This window comes from Neomonachus schauinslandi, chromosome 12 (genome assembly GCF_002201575.2).
Source record: "Neomonachus schauinslandi chromosome 12, ASM220157v2, whole genome shotgun sequence".
In the NCBI taxonomy this organism is placed as follows: Eukaryota; Metazoa; Chordata; class Mammalia; order Carnivora; family Phocidae; genus Neomonachus; species Neomonachus schauinslandi.
In genome coordinates this window covers 104568174-104579801 of record NC_058414.1, presented here as the reverse complement: position 1 = coordinate 104579801, position 11628 = coordinate 104568174, and the positions used below count along the sequence as shown (strand labels likewise).

The window sequence follows — 11628 nt, the reverse complement described above, 5'->3', positions numbered from 1 at the left end:
CCCCCCGTGCCCCCCCGGGATCCCCTGTTGCCCTCCAGCATCCCCCCGGTATCCTGTGATGTTGGGGAGAGCCCTTCCAGCACGCCCCGAGCTCGTCCTACTCAGATGAGCTATTTATGGTGAGACGCCTTGTAAAATAGCTCCCGTAAACCACATGGAGAGTTCCTGTCTCCGCGGCCCAGCCCCGCCGGCCCGCCTTGTGCAGCAGGCCCTCCTAGGCCCCACTCACTTCTGCGGCGAAGTAACAACCTGCCTTAACAAATCCGCTGTGGACGGAAGAGGTGATCAGACGCGGCATTTCTTTTTTTATGTGCCTTTTTTGTTTAATGCGACCTTGGAGCCACTTTGACATCTGGGATATTTTCTCCCATACTTTTCCCCACACATACGTTCTAAACATTTCACTCAGTCTCAGTCCTATTGGGTGAAAAATTTTACGTATTTTAAACACCCTTGTTTTGGTGTTCCTCATTACAAAAGTCACACGTGCATAATTTAGGGAAAAGAAAAAAGAAAAAGAAAAAAGGAAATAAACCCGCCTGTTGTCCCCGCCGCGGGCAGAGAGTCTCCGTTAGGATCTCGAGTGCCCTTCTGGGTTCCCCCTGTGTTCACTTCTGCGTCCGGGGCATCTGTGATAAAGACCTCCCCGCACGGTGAGCTCCCCGGCCTCCACGTTACACGGGCAGCTCGCCGCCGCCCCGTCCGCCAGCCGTCCTCGGCCAGGCCGCCCTGTGGGTGCTTTGTGCGCCATTGTTTGTGCTCTATTGGTGGGATTCTGTGGTGCCCTCTGAGCTGGAGACGGGGTCCCTCCCCAGAGAGGGCCGGCTCCTTTTCAGTGTGCTCGCTCAGTGTTTTATGCAGCCTGGAAAGTAATTGGCCTTTCTCCCTCCCCGGCCCACCCTAATGAGCCGCCCCTCCTGCTCCGGCGGCTTTGTGCGGTACCCCTCAGTTCTGCCCTGTTACCACAAATTATGCTCTCCAAAGAACCCTAGAACTCCAGCCGCCCTTTGTGGACACACTTAGGCAGTGCGCTGCTTTGTCCCGATTGTTCCTTGAAAGGTACAAAGCGGTTTTTCTTAAGCCTTTGTCGTCTTGGTCTTTCTTTTGGCAGAATTTGGGAATGACAGGTCTTTTCTCTCAGAGCAATTCCCACTCTCTGCAATTTTCCCCCATCAGATAAAGATTTGAGAAGTGAGACATTTGCATTATTATGTGTGTGGATGGATTTCTGCCCCCAGAATCCTATTCAACTTATTTTTTTGCAAATTGTGTTACAAAGAAGTACGAAATACTCTGAGGCTCTGCAGAGATACCCCAGGGCCTCGGCTTTACGGGAGGTGGTGGCTGTGGGGTCGAGACGTGGCAAGCAGTCCTGTACCCTGAGAACGTGGAGCTCTCTGGGCTGGCTCTGCTCAGAGGGGTCCTGCCCCGGGGCCTGGGGGTGGGGGCTGGCGGGGGCCGTGGGCGGCAGGCTCTGGACACCCTGGAGGCTGTCCCACGCCGCACAGAGACTGACGCTTTGAATTTCCTTGGAGAGTTTGTGGACACCTGGGTGCAGCCACTCATGTTTTTGCCTTTCTTGACAAATGAAGGGTATTTTAAATAGCCTGGCACAAGCTTCACGTGTCTACTTTGTGATCGAACCCTTAAAGTTTAGGGGCCTGAAAACACTGTTGTTTTCTTTTTTAGAAATCCTGTTACTCTGGTTGCTATGGGAAGGGTGGGGAGAGTCCCCTCGCTGAAGACGGCGGTCCGTCGTCAACTAGGTTCCACGTGGCCCGTAGTGCCGTGGTCCGGCAGGGGCAGCGTCCAGGCGGTGGGGCCTGGCCTGGTGTCCTGACTTGCCCTGCCGGCTGTGCAACCCCCTCGGCACCCAGGTACGAGGAAGCCCTGCAGCCTGGCGGCTGGGACGGGCCAGCGCAGCGCTCAGGGCCTCGTCCGCATCCGCGCCTGGAATCCGCCCTGCCAACGCTGCGCGGTCACCAAACTGGGACACAGGGAGAGTCGGGCACCTCATCCCAAGCCATGCAGCCAGCAGGGGCGGAGCGGGATTCAGACTACCTGGTCTGGGCCTGCGGCCGTTGCCTTCGGCCCCCCGGTCACGTCTGCGACGGGTCTTCACGCGGACTGGGGTCTGTCTTGGGCCTGTGTTCTCCACCACCGATGGATTTCTCTTCCCGCCATGGGATTTTCCCTGAGAGACTGGTGGTCTAGGACGCGTGCTCGTTGGCCGTGGACAGCCGCCGTGGGGAGCTCACCTGCGACACCCTGTTGTTGTCTCATTATTGTGCGTGCACCTTCTCCTCGGGAGCATGAAATGGTCTGCATCTGTTTTCCTCGAGGACGTTCTTCACACCTGGTGGCGGGGTGGGGGCCGACTAAGGGGCAGAGCAGAGATGCAGAGACGGCCGGTCTCTCCGGAAAGATGGGAAACCCGTCCCCAGAGCAGGAGAGTCTCAGAGTAAGCGACTTCCCTTTTGCTCTCTGGAGAACAAATCTCTAATTCACACCTGTATTGGCGTTTTCTTCCCCTTGGGTGAGAAAAGGAAAGCGACTAGGTGAAGCTCCCCGGGGGAGTGAGTCGTGAACCCGCAGTGAGCTCTCTTGGGGGCGGGAGAGGCCCTGAGTAAGTGTGGCTCTCGAGTGCTCGGCACCTTCCGAGCGAGTGCGGCCCACTAGGGAGCCATTTGAAGGGGCTAATGTGACTGGCTGCTTGACCCCACGTGTGGGTCTGTGACTAAAAGATCCATTTGATGAGACCCGCCTTTCTTCTTCCTTCGTAATTAACTGCCTCTTGGTGGTTGAATCCCATGAATCACGACACGAAGATGGTAATTGTCTTATAAACTCGAGGTGGTCAAGCTGAATGCCATTTTCATTAATGTGGTGCTACCCTGATCGTAATTTTAAAAAATTAAAGTGGGGTTGGTCTGGGTCTTCAACCTGGTAAGATTTTTAGTTTTTAATGAGGGGCTGGAAAGCACGGCACATCCTTCTCCAGCCAAATGAAGATGCATTTGGGAAAGATCTCTGTGGTGTTCAGGACAAGGCCTGCCCTGCACAGGATGTGCCGGGGTCCCTGAGGAGGTCCTGGCCTCCAGGGTGAGGGGTGTCATGATTTGACTGGGTTCACACCCTCGTGGCGAACGCCCCCGCCCCCGATGGGCCTGCATCTGCTTTCACGGCATCCATAACCCGGCCACGGGGACCTGCGTTGCAGGTGTTGGGGATCCCCGTTTTGCTTGCTGCCAGGATTATAAATGAGAGAAATTTCAGGCGGCCCTGGGCCGGCCTCCAAGTCCTTCTGGAGCATGCCTGTGTTGTCTGTCGAGCTTTCGCTCAAGTGAAACGCTCCCCGTGGGTGGCCACGGCCCTGTATGTCACAGACTGTTGCTCGGTGACATGGTGTTTGTCATGGCGGACCGAGTCTGCTCTGTCCTGCATGGGCCCCCCCACAAGCCAGACGGTAAACGCAGGGCAGTAAAGGCAGGGAGCGCTGGGGTCTGATCGCATTTCCAGGTAATGGGAACTAATGCTACAAACTTCAAACTACATTCTAAGTAAGTGTTTATGCCCACCCCATCCCCTAAGGGGGCAGAGGGGTCGCACCTCCACATGTCTCTTCGTGGACTGCGACTGCCTTTTTAGGTGTAGATGAGACTTTTACATGAAGGGTGTGGTGTTGCCTACAGACCAGTGGAACTTTCTGGTCTGGGGGGAGGGCAGAGGCTCTCCCTCTCCCCAGACAGCTCTGCTGAGAGGGTGGGCACAGCACAGGACCCTGACCCTGCACCCGACCCTGCGCCCAAACCTGATGCTGTGCCCAAACCCAGCCCTGCGCCCGACCCTGACCCTGACCCTGCACCTGACTCTGACCAGACCACAACTGGGTCAGGTTGCAGTCTGCATCTTGTCTTTTAAAAAGAAGTTTGATTGTCCTCAGGAAATTTCTATTTTAAAGTAGTAACACAGAGACAGGTCAGAATACAGGATTTCTATTATTTCTTTACAAACCATAATTAACCGAAAGCGCTAATTAAAGGGACCTCTGGTGGTTCCTCAGAGAGGGCAGCAGGGCAGAGAGGAGGATGCAGTTTCCACCAGTGGGGGCTCACAGTCGGGGTCCCCCAAGAGGCGGCGAGCTGGTGTGTGTCCCCTCCCGGCGGGCATTTCCGGGAAGAGCCTCTGGTTTTGTCCCAGATGGACGGGCATGGCCTCGTTGTGTCCGGCCTGGAGGGAGACCCCAGGGGCCGGGGCTTGCCCCCCACAGTCCACGGAGCAGGGGCTGTGCGCTCCCGGCACCCTCATCTCGTCGTGAGCCCGATCTCGTCGTGAGCCCGCGGCTTGTGTTAGTGAGATGACCTGCCCCAACCCTGCGACATGGGGCCTGCCCGCCGTTCCTTCCCGCGTCTCAGATTAGGAAGATGAGGCGGGAGAAGGCACGCAGCTTGCCCAGGGTCACAGGACGGCTGCTCCTTCAGACCCCAGCCCAACAGAAGCTACCAGAGCAGACCCTGAGATGGGGGGCTGGTCCCATAGGAACCTCAGTCACGCGAGCTCGCGCCTCAGCAGCGGCCCGGCCACAGGGAGGCGCAAATGGCAGGTGAAATTCTCTTTGGACACGTGGGAAGCCGGGGGGCATGGGTGGGCTGTGAATGGCAGCTTCCCTCGGAGCCTCGACTGCGCAGGAAACCACGCCAACAACTGCACTGCTGACCAGACAGACAGACGGCCGGTGCTCCACCTCGCGCTCCCAGGAAGCTGACCCCGACGGAGCACGACCGCGGGGCCCCTCTTCTCCCTCACTCCTGCCGCTGACTCCGTCCCCTCCAGACGACCCCGGCATATCTGCGGCGCCTCACCCCGGAGGCCCCCGCCCACCAGCTCCCATCCCCCCGAAACACCCCACAGACGTCGTGGGAGCTCTGGGCTGGGCCACGAGTGCGGGGGGCTCAGGGCCCTGCTGGTCCTACTCCACAGTCCTTCCTGGCACCTGGGACTGATTCGTGCGCGTAGCCAGAGCTGAGCGGCTTAGCACTCGCTAGTCATGGGCCAGGCGGTGCTGAGGGCGAGTTCTGAGCCCGTGATCTTCCTCAGTCCTCCCAGGACCACGGGCTTGGTTTCACAGATGAGGAAACCGGGACTCAGAGAGGCTAGGTGCTTTGTCCGCAGTCACACAGCCCGTAGGTGCCGAAGCCAGGACCGGAGTGAGGCATTGTCCCTCAGGTGCTGGAACAGGGGAGTAATTTCCTGGAATCCAAGGAGAAGGAGAGGGCAAATGTGTCACAGCGCGGGTCTCCTGAGCCCCGGTTTCTAGGTGGAGTCTCTGCTAGGACAGCCCTGAAGACCCCGCTGTGCACGTCTCCCTGGCATCCGGCTGCCTCCCGGCCCTCGGAAAGCCCAGAACAGCACCCTGGCTGGGAAAGGCGGGAAAGAGAGCTGCGGGCAGCCGCCCACAGAGGCAGGGGCCTCACAGGCCTCAAATGCACAGTGACTTCAAACCCAAGAACCCACTTCCAACCTAACCCTCCTGTCAGTAAACCCGTCATCACTTCTGCCTCCAGACAGTCCTTGTCTCAGCGGCTCATATGCTCATCATGCAGAAACGGGATAGCAGTCAGTCCGACACCAAGGTCCACCTGAGCAGGGGCGCCTACCTTTACCAGTATGTAAGGGCGTGACGGAAGAGGCCTGGCCTCTCTGTGGAGGCTGTGGGCCTCCTCGACTCGGAGACGCTCCAGCTCTGCAGGTGAGGGGCCCTCCCCAAGCGGTGCCCTCACTCTAGGCCACACTCGGGTGACGGCCACACTCTCGGGGGGCCACTCTCGAACCAAGGTGCCTGGGGAGGGGGATTGTGCACTGCCGTTGGATACAGGCTGGGGACTGTTTCTTCTTGGAACCTTCCTTCTGTTTTTAAGAATTTCATTTTTCTAAAGAAAGACCTACAAGGAGCGCCAGCACTGAGTAACGCTGCGAAGCGCTCGGCCCCAGGTCACAGCCCCATGGGGCCCTGCAGTGCGTCCAGTCAGCCACGAAGTCACCTGTCAGACAAGGAGGTCTGCGTGGATGATTGCTGCCTCTTCAGCTCCAAAATTCTGAGCTTTCTTTGGAAATACCTTTGAACTCGCCGAGCCCCTGAGAGTTTGTTCTGGTTTAGAGAATTTTAATTTTATTGCACTAATATCTGCTGATGACTTTCTCTGTAGCGGGCACCACATGGTTGTCTTTCGGTAACGAGACTGGTGCTTCCATTTTTCAAGTGGACACACTCGGGCTCCGAGACCTTGCGTGGGGGCCCGCCGTACGCACTCCCCTCCACTGGCAGAGGGAAGAACGGGAATCCGGGGCTTGTGGCCATCCTCCCATCCCCCCCACACAGTCGCAGGGCGGTCACCTAGCTGGTGTGACCCTAGCTGGTGTGACGTTTGCTTCTTAGTGACTAAATCTCAACCATCCCAAACCTTCCTCCCCAAAGGCGCTCCTTCCCGGAGGACACATTCTGCGCTCTCCTGGCCGATGCCGGAGTTATCTTTATGCTTCGGTTGGAGTTACTATTTATTCTTGCAGATGAACTATGTGAAACCATAGCAGTTGGTGCAGAAACGTCATTTGGTATGCTTTCTCCAAAATCAAGTAACATCCCACGTGCATCCAGGGGAAAGAAGTGGTTACTAGTACCACGTACCTGGTTAGAGTTACCCACCGTGTCTGGGGTTGGTTGGTTGGTTGGTTTTTAAGATTTTGAGCAAATCTGGCTGGGTTTTTTAAACAAACCCGTTGTCTGAACACCATGCGTGAGCCGGCAAACCCTGAGGATGGTGGGGGGCCCAGCAGAAGTGCAGCCTGGCTTTCTCCCTCTTCCCTTCCATGGCCCGCACGGCGGCCCTTTGTGTAAAGTTCACCTGTCTCTTCAGGATGCCCGCAGCCCTGCTCCATGAGACCTGCTGCTCTGGCGGGCGGAGGGGCCCCTCCGTGGACCTGTCCCGGGCGGTATGCACTGTCTGGCTCCAGGCGCCCGAGCCATGCCTCCCAGGGGAGCTGCGTGAAGGATAAGGAACGTGTGTTAGGGTTCCGCAGGGCTTTAGCCAGCACCCTGGGATGCGTTGAGCTGGTGGGGACAGCGGGGGGCAGCCCTCCCTGAGTGCCACCCCCGGGGAAGGGAGGAGCACCCGGCAGCCGTGCAGCTCGCCAGCATCTTTCCCCGTGAATGCATTTTTACTTCCTCTCTTGGCTCAGAGTCTCTTACGGAGCTTTTCTTGCTATCATTTTATTCTGGTGGCTCAGGTTACAGTGATCGTTTCAGGGGCAAAAGGCTGGATTTCATCAGCTCAGGATGCAGGTATTTCGCCAGTGAGAAGTTGGGGGGTCCCGGCTGACTCTCCGATGACAGCCAGGAGCTAGTACATGGCGACACTGGGGTCCCTTGCTTCTGAGCGCTGCTCCCACCCGCGTGTTCAAATACTGCTGCCCTGCGCGGGGCTGGCCAGGACCCTGTAGGGACCCAACAGCAGCTCCGTTCGGCTGTCATACTGAGGTTTTCCTTTACGTCTAGGGACTTTGTCTTTGGGGGTCTGGGCAGAGAAGCAAGTCCTTTTCCATTAAACCACATACTTTCTTTTTCCATGTGATTTTATCTGTCCTCTCTCGTGTGAGCTCTCATCAGTTTGGGTGTTGTTTGGGGAAAAAAGGGAAGAAACAAAAAGAGGTGTTTTTTTTTCCCGAACGCCTGAGCCTGGTGCCAGTTTCAGAGCACGGTGTAAAACCCTGTCCCTGCCACCGTGACCGGTGTTCTAGAAAGGAAGGAAAGTCGGCTAGCTCAGCCTGCACGTTGCGTTGTTCCAGGATAGTCCGGCGTCACCACACGGCGGGTCCAGTGCCCTTTGCCCCGAATCTGTGCGTTTGTGTGTCTGTGTTCGCACTACGCGTGTGTACACGTGTGTATCTGTGTGGCTGCGTGTACACCCATGTATGTGTGTGGTCTCTGTGTGTGCCTGTTGTGTACCCGTGTGCGTGGGGGGTATCCGTGTGCGTGTGCGCGTGCACGCACGGCCTCGGGGCGGGCCCCGTCTGCCCCTTGGCTCTCGGGTCGGGCAGGGTTGGGGGAGGCCGAGGCCGTGGGGCAGCACTAACCTGCCCTCGCTGTCTGCCAGGAGCTGTGCCGGCAACGCATGGCCGTGCGCACGTCCGAGCGCCCCGAGGCCCCGCACGCGTCCCGCATCAACAGCGTGTCGTCCCAGTTCAGCGACGGGCCACTGCCCAGCCCATCCGCACGGAGCAGCACGTCGTCCTGGTCCGAGGAGCCCGTGCAGTCCAATATGGACATCTCCACCGGCCACATGGTCCTGGTAAGGCCCGAGGTCCTCTCCGTCGGGAATCACGGCTCAGACCATCTGTGGGAGGGGAGCGAGAGCAGGGTGGGGAGGGGGGCACTCACAGCACCCCTCCCACCCACGCACACGGCCCGGGATTCCCGCCGCACACCCAGCAACAACGTGCCGGCCACCAAGGCCGACCTGGTCGAGTAGCTGACCGGCAGGGTGAAAGCCCAGCGTCAGGGCGCCGCCGACTCCGTCCTCCCGGTTAAGTGAGGTGAGCAAGTGCACCCACACACATGCCTAACCACGCGAGGGATTCTGCCCCGGGCACTCTGTTTTCACTGGTGGAATGCGCATCGGCGAGCACCTGCTGTGTGCACTGCCATCGTTCAGCCCCTGACCAGGAGACCGTCGTGGCGTCTTCCCTCCGTTGCGGATCACACGGCGTGTTTTGGGGAGTCAGACGTCCCTCACTTGCTGCTTGTACTTAACGGTGACAGGGGCAGAGGTGGGGGCTCAGAGGACTTCTGGGGGGGCCCTGCCGTAGACACTTGCTCCTGCCTGTCCGGCTCCCTGTCCTGTCTTCCCCAGACCCAGGGTCATCCTTGGAGGGCCGCGCGTGGAGGGGCGGTGTGCTGCCCTGCAATGCGTACCTGATGTCTGATTTTACTAAGAGAGACGTTCATAATTCGCCCTGTTTACCGCTGTCTCCTGAAGGCAGAAGAACACCGTGCTCCTGGACCCTCAGGCCGCACGCGTCCGCTGCTTCGTGCTTGCAGAGCTAAAGCAGCAGGCCGTTGGCCGTGACTCTCCTGGAGACAGAGTGTTCGGGGATGGCAGGCAGAGCCCATCTCGTGGCTCCGTGACACGTCACGTCACGTCAATGTGGGACAGGCTCCAAGGGTCGTGTTTGTGGTCTTTAAACATTTATTTTTTTGTGGAAAGTTTCCTTATATGTTTATTTACCGACAATATAAGCTGGTGAAATCGGACCACAGCCCCCAGCAGCTTAGTCCACTTAGGCCGCCATAAGGAACCACCGCAAACTGGCGGCTTTAACAGCAGAAACGGGCTTCCTATCGTCCTGGAGGCTGGAGCCCAAGATCCAGGAGCCAGAGCAGCGTGGGAATCTGGTGAGGCCCCTTCCCTGTTCTGAGCTCGCACCGTCTCGCCACGTCCACCTGCCCCTTCCCACGTTCCCACACCACAGCCGCCAGAGAATTCCTTCATGGTTCCCTGCCCGGCCTCTGCTCTCACGGCCTGTGCACAGTCGACCTGCGTGTGTGTGCGGGGGGCGGCTCTGAGCACTTTCTGCTCGTGCAGGAGGCCTGACTCTCTGTCCTCTGACCCCACATGACAGACGGGCTCAGGAGCTCTGTCCACCCCATGCTTATCTTCATCCCAAGCACTTCCGCTGGTGCAGAGCCCGGAGGCCTGGAGCCACACAGCATAAGCGAACAACTCAGCATTTTTACAAAAGCTCTCACCCACTAAGGGACTCATCTTTTAGGCCCTGACACTAGTCCATTCTCACGGGGCAGGCCACGGAGCATGCCGTGGTTAGAACGGAGTCCCGGGCAGCAGGAAGTGGCACTCTCCTTACTGGTTCACAAAGGGCCCCCTCCCTCCGTAGCACAGCCGGTAGAAACCTGTGCATGTCACAACCTCAGAACGTGCCGGAATGCCTGACCTTCTAATTCATTAAGGCGACAAGGAAGATAATTCTCGGGTGATCATCAGCCCGACCCTCCGTGAGGAAACTTTCATGTTTATCAGACAGCTACATGATGATCTTCCTGAACTACATGCTAAGGATTCAAAGACCATCAGATAAATTATGCGAGGTCCAGGCACATCCCAGAAACCAGCTGCTCCACGAGTGTGCCATGCAGATGCAACGTCTGAACTTACAGGTGTGATGGAATCCACGGCAAGGCTGTTTACCTCTGGACAACAGGGCGGAAGCAAGGAGCACCCCACAAAGTCAGGAGGGAGTTGGCCGAGTTACCGCGACCAGGGTGCAAGATGGGAACGCTGTCTTCAGCAGAGGATGGAGAGAGTGTTTGAAGCAATCAGTGGCATGGGAAGTTAAATAGCCAAATGTTGACCCCTCACTCCACAGTACTGGCAGGAGCGGCTGACCTGGGAGCGGGGCTGATCTAGAACCTGGGGGCGGGGCTGACCTACAGTGGAGCTGACCTGGGGGCGGGGCTGATCTAGAACCTGGGGACGGGGCTGACCTGGAAAGCAGGTTGACCTAGGGTGAAGCTCACCTGGGGGCAGAGCCCTCAGACCCCAGCCTCCTTGGATCTGGTCACTCTCCACAGTAGAGTCCTGGGCTACCTGTGCAAGACACTGTGATCTCCTGCCTGGAAGCTATAGGAATAGAATTCTAGAAATAAATGCTCCACCTAGCAAGGAACAGGACCCTCAGAGAGGAAACAAGTGGCCCAGGGCTTTGCATGGAAGAAGGACTTTGCTGATGGGGGGTCAGGAGTGGGGGTCGCAGGCCATTACTCCATGGTGACACCACTGATGAAACTAGGCACTCATTCCCGGGCAGCCTTCATGGGGAAGAGGCTGAGCCCCACATGCCCAAGGGGAGGGCCTGACTAATACCCCTGGTCAAGGGGCCCAGGGTTGATGAACAACCCCCCGAGAAGTGACTCAGGGGAGCATGTGTTGACCGAGGCCTGGAGACACCACGGGGTCAGGATGTGAGAGGAGAGGCCAGGGCAGGGAACCACGAAGGAATTCTCTGGCCCCTCCCAGGAGCTGGTCTTCCTGCGCAGACCCGGGGCATCAGAGCTGCCCTGCTGGGACCCCGAGGGGTCCGCTCGAGAACGGGGTCCTGGGAGGCCAGGTTCATGGACCCCACCCTTCAGTGAGCAGAGGGAGAGGGCAGTGGATCTGGGTCGGACATGGTCCTGGAGCCGTGGGGAGCGCAGGGCCGGGTGGGGAGTGGGGACGCTGTGCATTTGCAAGAGGCATGGGACAGCTGGGAGCAGGACCATGAGGAGGCACCTGCATCAGGAACCTGGCAGGTTTCTGAAGAAATGTTTGCATGGGAGCTTGGCAGTGTTGAATGAGGGCTAAGTGCAGAACTCCAAGAAACATGGGACCCCGTGAAGCTGACCTTATGAAACTGTTAGAAACATCGTCACATCTTGAGTATGTGAGGGGAGAATGCTGTGGGTAAGGTCAAGAATCACCTTTGAATTTAGTTTTTAAAGAGGTCTGTTTCCGGGCGCCTGGGTGGCTCAGTTGGTTAAGCGACTGCCTTCGGCTCAGGTCATGATCCTGGAGTCCCGGG

At 58.0% G+C, this 11628-nt stretch overlaps 1 protein-coding gene across 1 annotated transcript in view; it reads left to right on the top strand.

Moving 5' to 3' along the window:
* The window catches only part of PTPRN2 (protein tyrosine phosphatase receptor type N2), a 628914-nt gene that overhangs the window by 527413 nt on the left and 89873 nt on the right, over positions 1-11628 (top strand). Inside the window, exon 16 of the mRNA XM_044920028.1 lies at positions 8151-8345. Within this exon, the coding sequence (XP_044775963.1) occupies positions 8151-8345 (195 nt within the window). The remainder of the gene's footprint in view (positions 1-8150; positions 8346-11628) is intronic.